Source organism: Limanda limanda, chromosome 5 (genome assembly GCF_963576545.1).
Source record: "Limanda limanda chromosome 5, fLimLim1.1, whole genome shotgun sequence".
In the NCBI taxonomy this organism is placed as follows: domain Eukaryota; kingdom Metazoa; phylum Chordata; class Actinopteri; order Pleuronectiformes; family Pleuronectidae; genus Limanda; species Limanda limanda.
The window spans coordinates 18,472,840-18,495,894 of NC_083640.1; the positions used below are offsets into that span (position 1 = coordinate 18,472,840).

The 23,055-nt window shown below is 43.2% G+C and overlaps 1 protein-coding gene across 1 annotated transcript in view; it reads left to right on the top strand.

Moving 5' to 3' along the window:
* The window catches only part of aopep (aminopeptidase O (putative)), a 71,696-nt gene that overhangs the window by 40,518 nt on the left and 8,123 nt on the right, over positions 1 to 23,055 (top strand). The window contains exons 15-17 of the mRNA XM_061072298.1: positions 16,866 to 16,982; positions 22,435 to 22,521; positions 22,607 to 22,756. Of these exons, the coding sequence (XP_060928281.1) occupies positions 16,866 to 16,982; positions 22,435 to 22,521; positions 22,607 to 22,747 (345 nt within the window). The 3' untranslated portion in view covers positions 22,748 to 22,756. The remainder of the gene's footprint in view (positions 1 to 16,865; positions 16,983 to 22,434; positions 22,522 to 22,606; positions 22,757 to 23,055) is intronic.

The window sequence follows — 23,055 nt, forward strand, 5'->3', positions numbered from 1 at the left end:
AATGTTGAGGTAGAAAGAATAAAAACAGAAACACAAGATAAATAGGTAGATAAGGTGCAGTGGCAAGATGATGGTTATAGTACTGATGATATGATGGTAATGTTATTGTTAGACAGTATATAAAAATAGTACAGTATATATAGTATATAGTATAACATAATATATATTTATATATGATAGTAATTATACCAATATAATAGCAGTATATAGTAATAATGGCAGCAACAGTATATATAATAATAATAGTAATATAATAATAATAACATGTACACATGTATAAATATGTGTATATAGACTTATATATACAAAGAATATACAAAGAGTATGATATAATATGATAATATATATGGTAGAGGTATAAATTATAAATTTGACTATACAATAGATAATATAATATACTATGAGTGTAATGGGGTTATGTATATGAAAAGTGTGCAGTAGCTCCTCCCACTGGATAAACAAATGCCGGGAATAGCACAATCCAAAACTTTGTCTTTCCTGATAAAATTGTTCTGCACAAAAAATTTTTTTAAATTTGCACTGCACACTTCTCTGAAGCTAAGGCTGCACAATGATTGTTTACTAAACTTTGTGGTAATCATTATCAATCTATCAATTTATTTTAAATTAACCCACTTTTAGCATCTTGATTGTTATCAACCCACACCTAATGATTTCAACCTTTGCATTATTCATTTCACTGGCTATATCACATGATCATGAACACTCTATCTGCACAGATTTTGCACGGAGACCTAAACTGAGTGTGGCAATGTATCTTAGAAAAGGGACACCTTCCGAAAGCAACTCCGCATATCTAGAAGTGTCGGACGATGAGTCACTCTGTCACCTCATTTGCACCTTCATGGTCCGTGGAATCTGCTAGTGTAAAAACATGTACCATCAGGTTTGTGCTGGTGGCTGAGAGAACGTCAACAACATTAGGGTTAAAGGAACAGACTGTCTCAAAGCTGCACTTCAGACTGTTGCGTGCCATCTGGTGAAAACAGACAGGGTTCAGTTAACTTGAGATTTGTGGGATCAGGAGGCCAACTTCCAAATACAAATAACATTATTAAGCAGTGTAAGTTGATTATTGTGGTTTATTAGACAAAGGCTTTTGTTAAAAAACTTATATAAAACCAAGTTTGGAGATTAAAATGCACCTTAATGGAGTCAGGAAAAAAAACATTGCATAAGGCAGATATTATTGTCTCACAACAATCTCACCACAAGGTCCATTTAGTGGCTGTTCTGGAGCTTTCAGTTGTAATCACGTGTTCTTCCTCATCAGATGAAGTTTGACTTGTTGTTATGATATTGACCAAACTTCTAATTCCCAATTTTTGTGAGTGTAGTGCTCAGATCGAATGATGCAGAGCAGGTATGGAACCTTGGTGTGAGATTTTGTATCATTTGTTGCCCTTTAGTTTAACAGTGGTGAACTGATGCAACCAACTAATAACAAATCAGATGTTTTAGAGTTTGATGTTTTCCCTCAACAAGTTTCCCAGTCTCCTGTCGCTGCTGCACATCACCTCTATTCTGGGTGTTGTTATTCCTACCTCTGTTTGTCAGCTACTCTGTTTAACTGATAATAAACTCTACTCCTCTGAAGCAATAGAGGCCTCAGAGTATTAGAGACTAATGACACAGATGCCAAACTCTATTTTTGGATATAATGTAAACCTACAGAGAAATGAGGCAAGTTTAAGTGGTGACTGAAATCCCTTGTGTTGGGCTGAGGTGCGATGTTGATGGTTAGGGGAGGAGGGAAGTGGTAACCGTAGCCCCTGTGGAAGAGTAAATAGTCGGCAAGGCATGATCAAAAGCCTTTTCGGTTGGGTGGGGTTTGCAGGTGGCGTATATAACTCTGCCATAGTGGGCTTTTGTAAGTGGAGGATGGGGAGAAAAACAAGGAGAGCGATGTGGAAATCGTTATAGTGTGTGTGGCACTTTGATTACTGTAAATGAAGCTGAAGTAGGTGGGAGACTGTTTATCTGTGAGACATACAGCAAAGGACAGACTGACTTTAATCATAGTCTGCGTTTGCAATCATAGACTTCAGTGGTTTAAGTCCACATGTGTCATAGATACGAAAGCTTGAGTTGAAGATTACGCAGCAGTCTGTGTGTCTCTCCCAAACAACCTTGTCCTCTCGGTTTGTTTAGAGTTTCACCAGTACCCATGAAATAACGCTTATCTGTTTAGTGATGGTGTTTTTATAACATCTGAGTTGTTCTTGTTTTCTCGATCGGACGTCACCACTACAAAGTACACGCAGCCATATTTGGCAATTCATTTCTGTTTTCCTGCTTCCAGGGAACTGTCTCCTCCTGGTTCACGCAGCCATCTCTCCTTCCCTCTCTTCTACTTTGTCTATCTCATACTTTGTCATACTCTGTGTGTCTCCCTCGCTCTCTCTCTCTCTCTCTCTCTCTCTCTCGCTCTCTCTCTCTCTCTCTCTCTCTCTCTCTCTCTCTCTCTCTCTCTCTCTCTCTCTCTCTCTCTCTCTCTTTCTGTGCCTTTTCCCCTCTGTGATTTATTGGCAATGAATCAGGGATGAGGGAGTATGCCGGAGGAGGGATGGGAACATTCAGGGAAATGGCTGTTTCCGGCCAGACTTCATCACATCAGGATGGGAAATGGTTGGAAGAGAAGCAATGTGTGTGTGTGTGTGTGTGTGCATGTGCGTGCATGTGTCTCCATCATTAGACCAACTGGGATCAGCTGAAGGCTGCTTGGGTTGAGTCCAGCTCCGTGAGCCACAACCTTTTAATTGTAAATAAATGGAGGCTGGGACTTTGCATACATATAGTTCATGAAATAAAATCCTTCCTATCGCTGTAAAGAAATATTTACACTGTAGTTTGACTCGCCACAGAATAAAATTACCAAGGTTGTCACAGGGATTTTATTTTGTGTAGCTTTGTAGTATATGCTTTTTTTATGGGTCCAACTCATTGTCAAGCTGTCCTCACTTTGTCGAAGCATCTTCAGACTATCATGACGGATTCTTAGCGCTTGTCAAACTGTGTTGTCTGAAACTCTCCAGCTCCAGTAGAGGCACCTCCATGGCAGACTGCTGTCAGGAGAAGAGTGATGCATTGGTTCTCTGAGCTCATTGCCACTCGTAGTGTGAGAAGCTGAAGGCTGAGGTGTTGTTCACTGGAACATGGACTGCCATATAGAGCAGTGCAGTAAGAGCAAAGTCTATTATCCTGATAGAGGTCCTTTTATATCCAGATCGCAGCAATATAAATTGGTGCCATGTCTTTGCATAAGTTGCTATGGCAGCCATTATTTGTTTCCACCTTTGTGATTCCACCGTTTGGTGTGTTGCAGTCAAAAGCCTCTTGTAACATCTGAGATTGGAGTTTGTTTTGAACACTCTATTGTCCTTTTGCAGCCCTCATCCTCTGTACAGTTTGACACAATTCTACCATAGCTGGTTAAAAGAGGCCGGTGCTGCGAAGGTCTGTCAGATGCACTGTCTTGTTACATCATTTTCAAAATCCTTTTTTCTGGTCCATGTCAGAATTTTTCATGCCAAAACCGAGAGCTCATGTTTTGTCTTGTCTTAGTCAGAGCCCTTCTCCTGCTCGATTACCTCGATCTATGTCACGGTCACGCTCCTCCTGGTTTGTTTGTGTTTCCCTTCATATAAATATCCTGCCTGCCTCAGCACCATTTCCAATTCTCAAATCTTATTTCCAACCTTGCGTTTAACTCAAAGGAGGATGGTAGATTCTTGGTACTCTCTCTGAAAAATAAATAACTAATGGGTGGATGTAGAGATGGAAACATTTACAGATAGGTGGATGTAGTTTTCTCTCCCGGGTGTGAACAAGTGCACCTCAGCTTTAGAAACAGTTGTGAAGAGGTTGACAGCAGTGCAGAGCCCACACGCTTCTTCATTATGTGGCATGGCACTGACCTACAATACGGACCCAGAGGTACAGAAGAGCGGATCGCTTCATTCCTCCGAGTACATTAAAAAGAGGATTCCTCAAGGCTCAAGCTCTTGTATGAGACCAATCAGAGTGAGAAGGGAGCGATAGAGGGTGAATCCAGGACAACTGAAGAAACAGCTGAGCTGGAGCACAAAGCAAAGAAAAACAGATCAATGAAAGTATCGTACTGGCTTTGTCATTTTCTGCGGTATCTGTTGTGAAAAGTGCTGAACAGGAGGAAAGAGGAAATCAAGGGATCAGTGTGCAAACAACTGCTTGTTTGATTCACCCTTCTCTCACACTGCCTTTGCATCAATACGCTGTCGATCCAGCGTTACCTGCCAATAACACTTTTCAGTGCACTCGTGTGGGTGTTTGAGTTTGTACCTTTTTTGTTTGGTCACAAAACTTGTGTAATAATCCATAAATCCAACAATCCCACACACGCACAAGAGAACATATAACCGGGTGCTTCAATATGCTGTTTCTTTTCTGTTAAATGCTGTGTCCGCCAATAAAAAGTGTATTCGACGGAAAATACTGTTAACACATTACTCACGTTGTCCTGTGAAGGCTGTTTTAATCTCATTACAAAGTCTTTGTTGACTCTTGCACATCCGTAGTTACCGACCGCCGAGCTGATGTAAACTGTAAACTGTTTCCCCTTTTTATATGTTGTGAAAGAAAACTCGAGGAAAAGGCTGCTTCAGAAAAAAAATTGAATCTATCCGCAAGTGTTAGCAACGGGAAGATTTATGTGCAGGGACGGGAAGAGAGGAGAGAGAGGAGACACGGCTCCATTTACGCTGCGTTAATGAGGGAGAGCAAGACAAAAAGAAAGTGAGAGGGAGTGAGTGCCAGCCTGTATTTGTCTCATTTATCACTCAGCAGCAGTTCTGTTTTCGGGGTCATTTGAAGCTCACAGCCTGTCTCGTCTCGTCCGGGGACTCCCTGTTGTCTGTGTGTGCATGTGTGTGTGTGCGTGTGTGTGTGTTTGTGAACGGGAGGTATATTGTAAAAAATTAAGGGGTTTGACGGCGCTGACAAGCTATTTAATGGCAGCCATATAGGTGCTCAGAAATACCACTTAGGCCTTCATGACTCTCTGAGGAAACGCTCACATGCACACGCACATGCAGAGTGAGGCAGTTGCAGGGGCGAGTTCTGAGGGTAGACTGACGGTAGTTGCACAGAGACTAAATGCAACAGGGTTTTCACTGTAGTGGTCAAAAAGAAACTTGCATATACGCAAACACACACAGGAACTCACACACACACACACACATTTTGAATCCCAGAAGCATTTGAGTGTCATTAAAGTGCAGCTGTGTTTGTCTTTCCAGCACACATGGAAAATGCATCAGGGAGAGAGCGAGCGCGAGAGCACAGCCGGCTGAATATGGCCGCCGCACGATGTACAAAATCTGCACTTTGTTACCCACACAGCTACGCATTGTTCATTTTAGGGTCTATTCAAACACTAATTCAGACAGTAAGTATAATGCGTTTCTATAAAAACACAGTGGAGCGCGGAGGTCACGGTGTTAAACCCAGCGAGGCCTCGGCAGGATATTTAGTGTGGAGTCATGTTCAATATTGGGCCGGGCTGTAAAAACCGAGCTTGGCGTTTTAGTGGTGGGAAATGAATCAATGCCTCTCACATAAAACCTGATTTAGGCATCACGTCATGGCTTTCATAGGTGTAGTACGTAATGTTATGTTTTGTGTGTCTGTGCGTGTACGAAACGCGGCGCTGAGTGCTAAAACATCTGTCTTTCCCGGTAATGACCGGGGAGCCGGCGTCGCCCTCAGACGGCCCTGACGCAATTAGCCCTGTCAGAAAACACCCACATACAGACACGTTTCCACACAAAGTCATGTCAGCCGTACGACTCGGAGACGCTAAGCATAATAGAAATTGCTGCTCGTGAAACCACTAGAAAGTGTCTGAAGCTGTGACTGGCGGGGGGGCTTGTCTTCACTTTCCTCTCGCTGGGAATTTATACCATGCTACTTTTTTGGTTCCAGAAACAGCCTTTCTCTTCCTAGAAGTGAGGAGAGACTTGGAAAAAACATCAGTCCTAAACTGAAATATTTCCGTTATTCTCTGAAACCATAGTTTATTGTTAACAATTATCTTTTGTAGTTTTTTAGGGTCTTTTGACTTTTATTGAGAGAACAGTGAAAGTGTGGGAGAGAGAATGGGGGAAGACCCCCACCAAAGGGCCGGGTTGGAACTGAACCTGCGGCCTCAAGCCTCCATATGCGTAGTGGTTATTGTTATTATTGATTAAACTGCGAATTATTTTCTTGATTAATCATTTAGTATTTTAAATGTCAAAAAAGTGTGAAAAATACTCATTACAAGTTCCTAAATCCCAAAGTGATTTCGTCAAAATTTAGTCAAACGCAGACGACTGGTGATAAATTCACCTGCAAACTTGACCGAGCTAAACAAATGTAGAGAAACTGAATATAGCAAAATAAGCTGCGACGTCATCATATCCCAAACAACCCGTTTTACAAGGATACACAGAAATCAGAGTTTTTCAAAGGGGCTCAAACGTAGTGGAAAAATTTTGTTTTGCAAAATATTATCATTAGTGTAGAAGGGCATAATTTGAAGTTGTTAGACAAATAAGGAAATGTGAAAGAATGGTAAAATGACTGCCAAGGAATGACAACACAGAAAGACTTTCTTAATCCTTCCAAAGGTCTGGTGCAATGTAGCATCGAGACAGTCAGACAGACGCATGTAAAAATCCATTCACTTGTTGCCAACAGCCAAACTGCAGGCGACAGCTTCAGCTCCAAACCCCCCAGTCTGGGAAATAATGTGTTGCCAAGCTGGAAGTGGTCTTATCACGGAGGAGGAAAAAAACCCACAAGGGATTGTATTCCTGTGGTTTAAATGCAAAGACAACAACAGGTTTTGAATTTCTTTCCATATTTTTTTTTCTGTGTGTGTCTCTGTGATGCTCTTTCTGAAATACTTTTTGTGGTGTCATCTGTCGTATATCTGTGTGTGTGTCTGTCTGTGCATGATGCCATAGTTCTGTGTGTGTGTCGGTGTGCAGCATATATTTATACTGCACACAAGAACATTCAAAGAGCAACAAGGATGCGTCTAACTTGTTAACTGAGCTCAGACGCCTGCAGCAAGACAAACTCCGTCTTTAACTCAGGCCCACAGGAGGATCCATAGTCTCCTCCTGACTGTGACCTTTCATTTTGAAGGCTGTGCCGATGTCAGCCTCCTCTTCCTCAGCCAGTTCCTCGTCCCTGTTTCCCCTCTTCTTCTCCCTCTCTGGCCCTGTATCTCTCTTTCTCTGTGTGTCTTTCAGCAGCAGTAGATGTTATCGTTCCGCGGTTGAGGTCATCACCGGTCCATGTTTGTGTTTCACCCATATTATTGTTGTCATCTGGCTAAGCCTGACTTGAATGGACAAATCTGAGCTGTATGCATGTTTTATTTTTTTTTCTCCTTCAGTGTGTGCTCGCTGACATTTAGAAGCTTAACCGTTTTAGAATGGCACGGCATCGAAATTGCCAACAGCTCGCAGTCTTCACTGTGTGCACCATTGTGTCTCTGTGCCCTTTTCACCCTTGTAATTATAATCAAGAGCAGAAGACTCCAGCGATAATATTTACCTAAAACCCTGTAAAGGAAACTGCTGTGTGGATGGTAGCCGCTGTTGTTTTTTTTATCCTCCTCAGGGATAATATTTAACCAGCAGCCCCGGGCCGAGCTCTCACCCTCCCAGGATTAGTCCTGAACAAATGACATGAGGAAATTAAACCTGGGCACTCTGCTATTTTCAGCCTTAGTCACATTTCAGACTTTCGTTCCTTATGTGTTCAGGAAAGGAGCGGCTGAGGATCCGTGAGATAACCATATGTGTGGATTCTAATATGGTGATAATCTGGGATAGAGACGTCAGCATTTGCCTCAGAATTTTGTTCTTGGCAGGAATAAACTCCCCCTGAAGCGAGATGTAGACAAATCACAGGACTCTGAAACTCTCCGGTGGAAAAGAGAAAACAGTAACACCAATAAGAACAATGCATGTATTTGAATAATTCTGTCAGGATGTTACTTTAGTTAAAGTCAACTAATCAAAGGGAACATTCAATGTGTACATTAAAGGAAAGTTATATGTGAAAAATTGTTGTCAGAGTTTGAACATTTAAAACATTTGTTTAAACTCGTTGAAGCTGGGGTAGGAGACATATATCTTGTTTTATTGAGCAGTTATTCTATAATAACCTTCCAGAATAATGTAAATCAAGTGATAGTGAGAGAAAACTAGACTTCTACATAAAATCCTACGGGAAAGGTCGCTGAACAGCTTCGGCCACTGGTGCCAAATCAACCTAATAAAAAGGAAGACTTGAATAATCCAAAGAGAGTCGAGAAGAGTCGGAGAATAAAAGCAATATATTCTGCGCTCACTCGTCTGGTGGGAGAAGCTCAGGACAGAGAACCTCAATCCCAAACTATTATTATTGAACGTCCTGTCAATGGGACTTAATCATCTCCTGGTAGATGATGTTTTTGTCGGGGCAATTTAACCTGCAGATTTAAAACTGTAAAGATTTACGGCAAGAGCATGATTTGTTTTTAATACTTTGAGGTCTACGATGCAGATTTATGATCTATTACAGCCTTTGGGTAAATGCATAATACTTGTTTGTACGATTAATAACTTTTGACATGATTCAGAATTAGTTTGCATTAAGATACAAGGAGAAAATCACCAGACTTAACCATTGTGATAACGTTTAGAAAAGCACTTATATCAGTTTGTTCTTCGTGAAACAAGAAGTCTGTACATCTCTGTTCTCCACCATCCCGTCCTCCTCTCCTCTCTCTTTGTCTGTGCTGGCGTCCAGCTGTTTGGACGTGTCACTGGAGCGATGCAAATGCTGCAGATTTTTCTCTCTCACACACAAACAGCTGTCCTTTTGTTCCAGTTGTGTTTCAAAGGCCACTGTCTTCTGAACGGCGTCCGGGTGCTGCGAGGGCAAAACACTGGTGCAGCGGCAGCAGCCACTACTGAGACATAGGTTCAGCTTTCGCTTGTGACTCCTCCTGGTTGGTTGTAGCACCTGCGTGGAGCATAGTTGGATCAAATTGGCTTGTTATACCCTTCCAGTGAAAGGAGCATGTGAAGACACTGCGGGTTGACACAATGAGGAGGAGGCCAAAGTCTGTTTCCACCTCCCCAGGACCAGAAGAGACCATGGCTGCCCTACAGGGAAATTGTGCCTTTTCAAAATTGGGAAGAAAAAGGTGAGAAGATTGAGAGAGGGAAAAAAAAAAAAAGGCTGCGCTTGAGGAGTTTTCTGTGGCTCCATTAGGAATGAAACAATGGATGGTGGGAGGGGAAGGAATGGTACGAGGGAGGCGAGGGAGGAATCCACTGGAGACGGCTGGATTTGTGGCTTGCGTCAAATCATGAAGTGCCAGAGATTAATTAAACTTACCCTGTTTCGGAGGTGTGTGAATGAGTGTGAGTCAGAGCGGTAATGAGGAGGACACATGTTAATTGCTTCTATGATCATCGCCAAATTGCGGGGACATAGATTTTTTTACCGAACAAACACACCATCTTCTGTGGCTGCACAAAGAAAGAATAAATCGTGTTGAGAAAATGAAGGAAGGCTACGTGATGAGCTGCGGAGCCTCCTGCCCACTGAAATCAGAATCAGGTTTATTGGCCAAGTAAGTTTGCACAAACAGGGAATTTGACTCAGTAAAGTGGCTCTCAGTGTGCTTACACAGAATACACATCACAAAACAAAACAGTACAATACGAACAGTCACAAAACAATACAAAATACAAACAGTGCGACAGTCTAAGAAAAGAAGTGCAGGTATAACACGGTATGTGTATTACGGTTATACAGTGAAGTGAAATAAGATAACCATAATTAAATATAATTATAATATATATTATATATAATATAATATAGTTTCAGGAGAAACTGTACAGTGGTTATTATAAAGATCCAGGGTTATAAAGATCCAGGGTTATTGCACAGTGCCAGTGGGTTGGCTATTCTTTCGGGTCCTGGTGTGTCTGAAAGTACATGCACATGTGTACTTGCCCACTCTTGTGTAGTTGTGGTACTTTGTATGTATGTGTGTGTTCCCCCCCCCCCCCGAATGCCGGGTCAACTGGGTATGCTTTTCCAGCTTAACCCCTGGTTTGCAACCCCGCGATGACCCCTAGCTGCCGAGGCTGTGAACCTGAAGGGTGAGAGGGAAAGCGAGGGGGTTAATTATAGGCTATTCATGCAGAAGAACACATGAAGCTTTCATGTAGAGCGCAGACATTCGTCGGTCTCTGCATACGAGCAGAAAAAATGTATCCAGTACACTCGAGTAACGCCGAGTAATGAGGCACATAGACCTGTTTGCTTGCCAAAGGGACACGTTTGATTGGCAGTGTGTTGTACGTGCTGTGAATATTTCCCTCCCATTATACCCGCTCTCATACCGGCTAACAATCCTGACACCTCACCTGTCGTCAGTGCATGTGTTTGTGTCAGATTCTACATTGACGAGACGACCTAACCCGTGAATCGGTCGACATTTCAAGGTCAAAACGCCAAACCCTTCCCCTCTCTTTCTCTTCTGTTATTTTCTTTCGGGTCCTGGTGTGTCTCTCACTCTCTGAAAAGCTTGTTATATGTTGTGATTCAAGATGATGATGATGATGATTGGGCTCACGACTGATTGCAGCAGCCGGCTCCGCACACACAAACATAAACACATCACAACGTGCGCCCTCATCCCGCTCTCGCTCCCCGGAGATAGACGCTGGAGATGTTGATTACAGCCGGTGTCAGGGTGGAGAACAAAGACTGGACGCTGTTAATGAGCAGATAGTCATCGCTGAGGTCATCTGTCTGTGACCGACACGATCTGTGAGACCGTCACCATGCTGCAGCAGCAGGTGTGACATCATTTTGGGCGATGATAAAGCAGGAGACGGCTCCATTTCACAAGTTGAAAGGGTAACAAGTGACTCGCAGATAACCTTTCAGTGTATGTGTGTGTGTGTGTGTTTTCTCCAGACCATTACCCGAAATTGGTTTTACAAAACCTATGATGTCAGCAGGCAGTTTTCTAATGTCTTTTAAGGCCACATGAAACCACATGATTGCAGTATCATGTCCCCACAGTGTATGAATTTGTTTTTTCAGCAGCTACTTTTTTATTTACACGGCTCCTCTCGCTACTACTTAACTCTCCCACACATTGGCAAACAGATGCTACATACTGCGTTACTGTATCAAAGGGGCCACCTGCTATAGGTTGTGAGGATGGAAGGAAGTCACCTGTTTCTTTCTGGGACAGGTAGTAACACCCCCGTCTGTTTGTAAGTTGGTTGATGTGTTTGTTTCGATGGCCCCTTATTCCACTGGTCAAAAAACCACCAACACCTGCTAACATCTGGCTTTGGTCTGCAATGGGAATGGAAACATTGGGCATATGACTCTGCAGAAGACAAAGGTTTTAATCTTGTTTGGCTCTGATCGGCAGTGATGGAGACATGACACTTTGAGGGAGAGGGGGGTGGGGGGCGGCATCAGTTGTCGTTGAAAGCAAAGAATGGCACACTCCTTACTTTCTTTTTCAGGTTTATCTGTGTTTATATAAACTTGCGTATACTTGAAATAAAAAAAAATTATTAGAGAGGTAAAAGCAAGATTGTGCATTAGCTCCTGGACGGATGGAATGAAGAACCTGATCCAGGATTTTTTTGGGGGTGTTTTTTCCTTCACATTTTTCCTGATTTCCTTGGGAATACTTCACGGATGATCAGCCATATTTAGGAGACTGATTTCTATAGGTGTGTGCAGTTTCAGCTCGAGTGAATTTAAGGGGACTCTTGTTCCTTGGTGGAGGTATGCGCTCCACTGAGTGCTGCAGAACTCTAATAAGAATTGTGGAAAGGGCCAACATTTAATGTTCCAGAACAACCACCAGTTTCGTTACATCACTTGGTTTCCTTTCCACTCTTTAGTCTCCTGCTCGCCGTATAATACGTGACCACCTGCCCAAGTTTTTTTTGCTTTGCATTTTAATTCTGTGCAGCTGTATGGAGCACTTACAGGCTAATTAAAAGTGTACATATTTGCGATGCTATTTATGCTGTCATGGCTGTCAAGAGGATCCTAACAGCTGCCTGGAGCAACGTTTCTCCCAGAGACGCGAGCCTGCCGGCGCCGTTTGAGGAGATGGATGTTTGGGCCCTTAAATCAAGTGTAAAATAAAGATGGACAAAGAGAGATAAAGGAGGCGAGGAGGGGATTTTTAATTGGAGGAGCCAGACGCACAGTTTGGAGCAGTGAAAGGACGAGTGGAGAAAAAAAAAAACGGAGTTGGTATGGCGACCGGGAGCAGACGGCCATGCAGACAGAGACAGAGGGAGAGAGAAAGGGAGGGATTTGAGGGGAAGAATGAGTGAAACCTTAGTACCTGAGGCGGCGTGGGCTGAGGCCTTTAGCTGCTGGTGCCAGAATGTGTTTTTACGAGCCTGCGGTCAGACAGAAATAAAAGGCGGCCGAGCGGTTGAATGGCATCACACGCACGCACAGACACACACGGTTCAATGGCCTCTCAGAAATCACTGTTTGGTTTTATAATGTCACACTTATTCGATGTCTCCAGCCCCCATAATGCAGTGTGACTGAACAAGCGGCGGCCTCTCCCCAGTGGATACAGAGGCAGCGAGTGAGAGAGGAGGTACGGGATGAAAAGCGTTAGGAGCACCTCTATGTTCTATTTATTGGGACCAAGAGAAGGGAAAGAGGTTCTCTTCTGTTCTTTGGAGGCGAAAATACAGATTTTATGGTCGTTTTGTCCAATAGTCGACTTTTCACACAATCCCTTTGGTGCCTTTTCTTTCCTTTTAGTATCTCTCTTAACTTATCCACATTTTTCTGCCATTTCCAATCTCTATTTTCCTTATCATCAACAACTTGCAATGAACTTACAAGCATTCAGAGGGGAGAATTAAAGACATACCGCTCTAATAACTTGACAAATGACAAAAAAATAGGAGTAAAACCAGGACTGGTGGTTATTGCTTGCAAACCAGAAGCAGGAGAAGGCAGCGATGATTCAGTTAGCCGGGGTTATCTGAGGTGCCTCTTGCAGAGATGTGACAGTAAATGCCGATTGGTCACTTACGACGGCGAGCGATGAAAACAGGAGGAACCCTAACCCTAACCAGAGGATGCAAGGAATAGGTGAACAAAAAGAAAATATTCAGAATCAGTCTTGTCAGGCTCCTGAGGAAGAACACGGGCTCGCTCGCTCGCCCATGTACCGTGCAGAACGCAGAGAGTGCCGCTCAGTGCCGTTGCTATGGAAATACTGAACAAGTGATGGATTGTTGGAAGGGGCGAAGAAAAATGATGTAAGAGAATATAAAAAAATAAAGGATTTGGGAAAAACTATTTTTCATACTTTCCACAAGAGAAGGAGGTGCAGCACAGAAATAATAATCTCATTGAACTGTTAAATAGTCTTTTATTGCAGCCTTAGGTGGAAATATCACAATTAAGCATGAAATGATGCAGTGAGAGAGTGTTTGTTTTCTCATTAGGAACAACAGCTCTAAAGATTTGATTTATTCTGTACAAACATGCATGACGAATGTCACGAAAGACCCAAACTCACATACACCCACACATACCGTACATGTATGTGCACACACACACACACACACTCTCTGTATACTTTGTCATTTATAGATTGTGGTGGAAATCGTATCCTGTTTATTTTCCCTATAGCCGTTGCTCCTTGAGCTGTCAATCACCATGTTGAACAGTCTATATTTGTCGATGTAGACGTGTGTGTGTGTGTGTGTGTGTGTGTGTGTGTGTGTGTGTGTGTGTGTGTGTGTGTGTGTGTGTGTGTGTGTGTGTGTGTGTGTGTGTGTGTGTGTGTGTGTGTGTGTGTGTGTGTGTGTGTGTGTGTGTGTGTACGTGTACGTGTGTGTGTGTACGTGTACGTGTGTGTGTGTGTGTACGTGCATGTGTGTCATTGTTCTGCCGAGGTTTAGAGGTCAGTGTGTGAAGGGGACATTTTCAGCAGCATATTTCCCAGAGGTCCTTGCAAAGCTCGATATAGACTTCATGCAACCAACACATGTCAGCGGTTTGCATGTGAGCGGAGTGTCTATGTTGGTTTGTACATTCTTATATATATATGTAATATCCATATGAGCGAAATTACAGGCCTGTGTGTGTGTGTGTGTGTGTGTGTGTGTGTGTGTGTGTGTGTGTGTGTGTGTGTGTGTGTGTGTGTGTGTGTGTGTGTGTGTGTGTGTGTGTGTGTGTGTGTGTGTGTGTGTGTTAGTCAGAGAGAGACTGTATGTTCTGTCTTTTTCATCATTAGCATTCCTCAGCTTTGATGGACAATACAGAAATGAGATCTTTTCTCATGGATGGTTGAGATGAGGGGAATATGTTTCCCCCCTTCAGTGGTAAAGAGCTTTCAGCACTGTACTATTGAGGGCTATTGTTAACCCTGACATGATCAAGGCTCTGGACTGTGTGTGTGTGTGTTTGTGTGTCGTTGTCTGCGCTGTTTGCAAGTGTTCATGTGCCAAGTGTTCTTCAGACTCTACCCATTAATAAGGAGTACTCAGCCATGGAGTTCACCTTTTCCCCTATAATTGCTCTCTCTCTCTCTCTCTCCCCTGATCTCTTCCCCTGTCTCCCCCTCATCTATTCCTCCCCCACCACACACCCACACTGACATTAAGTCTTCTCGCAGTTGATGATCAATTCAGTAATATAACACAGATAAAATTAGGTTTAAGGCAATGATGGATGAATATTCAGCTTTTACTTTAATTCACAATTCTTTATTTTCACATCAGATCTAACTTTTATGGACAAATATTTTTCTGCCTGTCAGTTCACATTTATCGTTGTTTATATTTGACAGATGATTTTGTTCAAATCGATGTTGAAATTAGGTAGAATATACAAAACAAACCTAAGTTTTATAGCACATAATATGATCCATAGCATGAATAAAGTTCCACGGACATTTTGATCAGCAATCATTTGTTTTTTGGTTTATCTGACAGTGTGTGTGATAGTGTGTGTCTGTGTGTCTGTGTGCGTGTGTGTGTGTGCGTCTGTGTGTGTTTTGAGAGACAGAGAGAAAGAGAGAGACAGTGGCAGGATCATCATAACAATATTAAAGGGTTTTTTATGTACCGTCATTGACCAGGAATTCGTTTTTTTAGACACTGGTACAGACGTATTGATTACCACCATAAGTACACACAGGCATGACAGGACAGGTGTGTCGTGTGTGTGTGTGTGTGTGTGTGTGTAAAGCAGCGTTTTATTGTCATGGACCTCTTCTCTTTTCAAAGAGTGGGAGAGGGAGTGAGGAGGATCATGGGTGGGCCCCAAAGAGAAACTTTAGAAATGGAGACGCCACTTCAGACAACACGCAGCCCTCACAACATGTGAGGGAGGAGGGACGGAGGGAGGAGAGTCAATAGAGGGTGAAGGGAAAGACTGGATACCAGTTTTTCCAGAGTTATATGATCATCAGCGTGGGTGTGTGTGTGTGGGTGTGTGTCTGTCGGTGTGTGTGTGTGTGTGTGTAGCAGGAGTGGTAGTCGTGTTTGATTTGAGCATTTGCCAGCTAGAATCTAGGTGTTACTCCCTCAGCTCCAGCAGCTACATGCTGAAATACGTCTTGGTTTTTCGATCAAGTTGTTTCCCAGCAGCACTTGGGAGGTTGTTTACCAGAGACAGATTTAAGTGGAGAGGCTCTTTCTAAAATACATATTACACAAAAGCAGCTATTTACCGTAATCTCGCTGCCTGTGTTTACAAGAAGAGACGAGTTTCATCTGCCTCCTTCTCTGTCATTTTGTGTTTTCCTCCCCCTTTGTGCTCTGCTTCACTCAGTCACACACACGCACTTTATACCTATTTTCACATTCGCCTCCACTGAGCCTTCAGCCATTAATTGTGTCCCAGACTGGGACCAGAGAAAGTGCAGCTGGGAGTGCTGGGTATAGCAGGGAGAGAGGCAGGCGAGGCGAGGCAAGGCTGGGCACAGCATGTTCCCCCCCGAGGAGGAAGTGGCTCTGTCGTATCGCTGCCCACATCCATCCGCCGAAAAATCACCTAAACTCACCGCGGAGTTGCTGCCGTCCCTGATGATGTTAGTCATCAGAAGAAAATAGGTTGTTTCCTCGAGGTTTCAACTCAGCAGAAGAGTGCGTTTGCTAGTAACAGGCAACAGCAAAGCGTTTCCTTTATTTTAATCTCAATCGGGGGGGTTTCACTGCAGTCTACAAAGACTACCAGTTTATAAAGGATGTCTTATTTTGGCAGTTTGTGTCCCTGAACAGTCTTTGTTTCTCTACAATACGACAATAGATAAAAATACCTCTTCGTTTCTTTGTTTCACTTCTCTTTCTGTCCTCGGTCCAAATCCTGTTTTCCCTTCCTCTGTCCTCTCTTGCCTTTTTTTTGTAGTATTTCCCAGTTGTACAGACTTTGCTTGGTTTACCATGTTTATTTAATCAGCGCTTCAGCTCGGTGTTATTATGTTTCCTCACTTCCCTCTGTATTAATTGCCTCATGTTTTTTCTCTTTTCATCAAACCTTTCCCAGTACAGCGAAGATAATGACATTTATGGAAAATAATGTAAATGTGTTTGTGGATGGGTGCACAGTCTGCAATACGTGAATAATTTTGCTGGTCTGTATTATTTTGGTAGTTTAGTGGTTTAAAGGTGCTGGAGCTGTATTCTTTTTTCTTTGCATAATATTTGTAAAAATGTCAATAAGGTTTATGAAGGAGCTTGTATTAGTCAGCACTATTAATATTGTATATTGGTTTGTCTCCTCAGTTGAAGTCGGACCAGCTGGTGATGCTCCTGGAGCTTCTCTTGGAGGAATCGGAGCTGAGCGTGGCGACGATCCGCTCTCTGCAGAGGAACTACAACCCGCACAAGCAAGACGCTGAGGTGAGTCCACACACAGACACACAACACACATGCACATAGAGAATGGACCCACACACAAGCGAATGTACAGATGGAGAAACAGGATGACCATCCTTCATCCATACGGTATGAGGGGTCACTGGGGAAATGAAGTGAAGGAAATGTTGTGGCTTCAACATTCACCAGATCTGCAGTTCAACAGCGATGAGAGATTTTGACCAATGTGTTTGATAGTGCTATTTATTTTTAGAAAAATGGTGTTCATCCCGTGAGTAAAGCTCCAGAACCTCCACCAAGGCCCAACAGTCAAATTCCACACACTCATAGATACTAGTCCCCTGAATATGACAGATCGTTTTTTATCGAGATCCATTAATTATTGGTGAAATTCATCCTATGTCACAATGTTAAAGAAAGTTTAAAAGAAATCCTGGATCTGCCATCACATCTTCCCTGACTCATCTCCTACCCTTCCTTCAAATTTCAATAAAATTGGTTAAGTAGTTTTTGCATAATCCTGCTAACAGGCAAAAAGAAATGAAATCACAACCTCCGTGGTGCAAGTGAATAAACCTCAATGAGCACTGAAACTGATTTTCAAGCTGTTCCTGGCCCAGCACCTTAATATGACACTTTTTTTTCCCTTTAATTTGTCGCCCGTCTGTACGGCTCCAAACTCTCTGGATCTCCTCCGGTAATAAAAAGTCTCCCTTCCCATCCCACGACGCAGCTCTCGGTAATGTGCAGTCATTTTCTGCAGTAATAGCAGCTCTCTTCTTTACAGCTGAAGCCCACAAGTATTCGCTTCATGTCTTAGCCCAAAGTTCTTTAATGGTACTATTAAAAATGTTTGTGAGTCAGCGTTAGTGTGTCCATTTCTGTTTGGGCTCTTCTGTGTGTGCGTGCCTGTGTGTGTGTGTGCGTGTGCGTGTGCGTGGACAGATCACACGTTCCTCACTGTACAGCTGTGGCCGAGCCTGTAAACTGTCCGCACTAACCCCCATCATTAACACATGGGTTTTCTGGAAGAGAAACATTCGATACATATTCAGTTCTTTCCAAGTTCTCTTTAGTTATATGAGCTGTTTTGTTGGGGCACTGATGTATATAATGGGGCTCAGATGTTCTACAGTGTGGAGCCAGCTGACACTGATCCAGATTATCTAAAGATGCAGTTAATGACCATTTTTTATTATTTACATTCCTCACAAGCCTCGTGTTCAAGTTCCCACAATAACAAAAAAAACCTCTTCATCTAAATCTATGTTCCAAAAGCATCCTGTGAATCTGAAAGCATGATTTGTTTCAGAGACTTAACTTGGACTTCCGTAGGTTATAATAATACTCTTCAGTTTTCCTGATGGACCTCCTGGTCGCCCTGCGTTCGCCCTGCGGGTCCAGCTTTAGGTTTTCGGCCTCTTTAGTCCCACTTCCTGGCAGATGAAAGCAGATTCGCCTCCGTAATTTCCAGGAAACAACTTTCAGGGTTTTCTAAAAATACACGGGGCCATTATGCACATAGTCATGCATGGAAAAAAAAACACACATTTACACAAACACTCACACACAGCTGCACACACCTGTCCAAAGGCAATGGTCCAGTCCTAATGTTAGTGATCTCGTTCAGAAGAGGTTAATCACCTCCATCTCTTCTTATAAACGTGGCCATTTGTTCTCCTCTCTTTCTGTCTGTCACTCTGTTTCTTGCCTTTTCTTTCCCGTCTCCACTTCTCGCTCAGCTTTTCTTTGCCTGAGACAACATCCTCTTCAGAAGATTGATGATTGATCTGTTTCAAATTCCTGGATAAATACCGGACTGAGTGCTGCTCAGCCTCTGGAGCCGCGTTGCTGTTTGCCTGAGAGAGAGTGAGAGCTTTTCAGAGTGGATGAATATTGAATTATGGGAATGATGGTGATGGTTTCTGAAAGGCGGTTTGTAAGAATGCATTGTGATCCGACTGATGGATCACCTGACAATAGAACTTTGTTAAAGGGCCCACTAGTGATCAGTAACTCATCTACTGAGGATTTGATGCCACGTAAATGAGAAATGTGATATTTAGTCATTTTAATTTACACAATTTATGACTTTATTTTGTTATTACTTCATTTATTTATTGCTTTGTGCATTTCTTATATAGCAGCACCTCACGCTGACATCTGTTCTCTGCAAAGCTGAATGAAGTTTGATAAAAGGAGCTTGTCTTCGTTTTTTTTGTTGCTGTGACGACTGGCGTGCGAGCTTAAGTTTCCCTGTATGTGATCTGCATGGTCACGTACACAATAGTGAAAGGAAATATGTGGCTGACCACCGGTGTGCGTGCAGCGAGCTGCTTTGTGAGCGGTGTGAGTGACCATGAATACGTGTATGAGAGTCTGTGTGAGCCCGAGCATGTGTTTGCATGTATGAGAAATGTGTGCGTGACTGCCTTTCATAAGATCCTCATGTGATGCAAGATGCTGTGTGACCCCTACATGTGCACGTGCATCTGTGTGTGTGTCTGTGTGTGTGTGGTTTCGTGAGTGCATTTCTGGTTTTGTGGGAGTGTGTCGAAGGCCATCTGTTGGTCAAGCACACTGGGCATATTGTGTGTGTGGTGCACAGGTTATGTTTCCTCCTCCAGTGGCTGGAGACTTCACGAGACCACATCAAGAGGCGTCTGGTTCAACCGGCCGCAACATGTGGAGCGGAGGAGAGGAGGGGACGATGAACGAGGGGAACAAGTTATTCAGAAAGGAAAGCCTGAGAGAGAAATACTACAGAAAAAGTCACCTCGCGTTTATTTATGCAGCCTTTAATCAAAACGGCTCAAAGGGCTCCACAGGCTCATAGAAGACTGGAAACAAAAACAGCTCCTCAAGTGAGGAAAAACACTCTGTCCAAAAAACACTCTAATGGGAAAAACTTAAAAACCTTGCGAGGGATTACAGAGGAAGAAATCCCTTCCAGGCCTAATAGGTGCCATTGGGCAAATGACTTGATAGGAAAATAAGAATAGCTGCAATTGGATAGTTGTGGAGCGTGAATGTAGAAGAAGGATAAAGACTAGAAAGGAATAGTTCAACATTTTCAATCACTTTTTTGCCGAAAAAGGGAATAAAGCCCCGTGCTGGGGTGTAGTATGTGGACCAATCAGGACGACTATCACACTGCGTTTTGTCTCTTCACTCCATGCTTGCTTTTGCGTGTTTGATTGCAAGATTACTTGTCACGCGAGGGAGCACAAAGTACGTTAGCATGACTTGTAGCGTGTGTGTGTGGACTGGTGGAAGTGTAGGGTGAAGCAGGGGTGTGGGTGCAGTAATAAATGAAGGAATGTCACTGTGTAATTGCATGTGCTGTCAGAGAGAGGGGCCCCAGCCAGAGGAAAACGGATCAAATAAAAAAATAAGGGGGTGAGGAGAGGTGCACCAGGCAGCTGCTCTGCCCCAGGGCTCTCCCCAGGAATGTAACCCAGCGCAGGCAACAGCTGCTGGGGCTTCGCAGGCCAAAAGGGCAGGGATGGCACCAGAGGGCACACACACACACAGAAACACACACACACACACATATACACACACACACACACACACCCGCACTATACTTGCTTCTGCACCACTCCAACATTCATGAAAGCAAACGCACACATATATCAGTGTTCCCTTGTGGGCAGAAGGTAGAAGATACACTTGACTTGCACTTTTTGTCTTGTGTCAGGTCTGCTGTGCAAACAGACGGCGGGCATAAACAGCAGAAGAAAGACTTTTAAAGTTGGATGAGGAGAGGAAGTAGAAATCCCTTCTGAGACCAATTAAGCTCATGTTTATTTAGGATTTTTCAGAGTTAATGTGAGGATTTAAGTGCGTCTGCTGAGTGGAGCGCCGCTCGGTTTGCCTTCATCCTGCTGCATAAACAGGTGGAGGGCAGCGCAAACACTTCCAGCACAAACAATTGAAAGTTTAAGAAAAAACTCCTATTAAGAGTGTCCTCACATTGACACAGATCTCAGGTGGATCATTTGGCTCCTCTGTAGAAAGCTTAAAATGATTCTCTGTACAAGCGCTGTCGAAAAGCCCAAAGCTTGAGCTGCTGAAATCGAATCAATCACTGAGAATCCCACGCTTGGTCACTGTCCTCTCCAAAGGACTAGTTTATTACCCTGAGTGTGGAGGAGATGGTTATGGAGGAGATTGAAACAGCCACAAAAAAAACCATTGGAGGGAAACTGTCAGGCTGTAACGTAGTGACGGTGCTTTAACAGATTTCTCATCGGGACTCTTTTTTTTTCTCCTCCATCGTCCTCCTGTCTCTTTTATCATCAGTGTGTCTGCGCCCCTAAACTACAGCCGTGCACACGCCTGTGCACGTGCACCGATGGTCACGTGCACGCTCGCAGCAGATGATGATGGGTGGTGGCTGAGGCAGGGACAGAGCCAGTCTCTGATCTCTCCTGTAACTGCGGCAACAGAGCTCCTATTGATCCTCTGGGAGAAAGGCCAGGGATTAGCTTTCACACACACACACACACACACATATATATATATACACGTATGCACACATACAGAAAAAACACATAGTCGTGGATTTAAATAGAAGTTCTACACGTGAACTTTGGATTGGGATGGCTCCGTTTCTAAAGCAAAGTTCACGTCAGCTAATCCTCTGACTCTGGATCAGCCTCGTCATTGTCAGTGGATCCTGCAGCTGTGACAGACGAGCTGTTTGTCTTTTGTTCCTGGCTTTGAGGAGATCTGCTCACATTCATGTTCTCGTGCACGGACCAGAAGAGCATACGAGTAAAATGTCTTCCAACATGGGGACGTTCGGAGGAATCTCTGCCATCGGCACCAATCCTGCATGTGAATACTTCTTTGAACTGTGTTTAGTGGTAATGTATACCCTCACACAAAGGGTATATTGAATTTGGAAATGGTTTCATGTGGTTTGGATGAGCAACAGAAACTCAGACCTTATATAACCTCATCAGAGCCTCTGCACAGACTGATGAGCAGTTTTTTATTTGGATGTCGTGCTTCAGTTTGAAATGAGACACTGGGATTTGTCATCACTTTTAAAACCTAAGTCCTTAAAGCTGGTTATGAAAGTGTCTTATTTTAATACCAATGCCTCATTATGAACTACTACAGCACATGAGACAACCAGGGAGTAAATTGGCTTTTTCTATAAACTATTCTTAATGTCTGTGGTCAGGTTGATGAAATGAGAATTCTGATACATGACCTCATCGCTAGGCATCCTGCAAACATCTGTGTAATGGTGGGGTTTGATATTCCAGTCAACTTTATACCCCGGTACATTGAGTGACTTGGTCTTGTCTCAGGTGGGATGCCCACAGCAAGAGAAGGGGGGTGTATTGATTTCTCGTACCTGTATAACATCAACGAAAAGGAAAAGTTGAATATATTTTTATGGACTCTTTATTTGATAAATTCTGTGTTGGTCCATGTTAATAATATGCTGTTCTTTCTCCAGGTCCGACATCGCTGGTGTGAGCTGGTGGTCAAACACGGATACACTCAGGCTTACGGAGACGTGGAACACTTCCTGGTTCATGACCAAGTAAATACACACAGCTTTACTTTAAAAAAACGCTGAGTCATTGTATGACATAGTAAGAAAAAGAGCCATGACCTGTGTGTTCCAGGCCATGGGTGTGTATCTGTACGGGGAGCTGATGGTTCAAGAGGACCCCGAGCAGCAGGCTCTGGCTGCTCGCTGCCTCTCATTGGTCCAGGAGGAGATGGACCAATCGGCACGTAGAGTGGTGGAGGAGATGATCTTATGACGTTTGGAGGTGAAGTCTCATTTTCAGCTTTTTATTCACTGGGTGTCAAACGTGCTGTGTCTCTGTTTTCTGTCCGTATTTCTAAAGGCAAACCAATGTTCATCATGGGGCCGGATGTTGGTACTGATATTAGGGAGTAAACCATTTCCTATTACATGGTTCCTAAGATGTTATTATCGAACCTTTATGACAAAGACATTTTATTCAGGCATTGTTTACAGTTTAACCATAAACTTAATTATAAATTACTATAAATTTATTGAAAAAGCACAAATTCAACCAAATATATGGAACTTGAATTAAGAAAA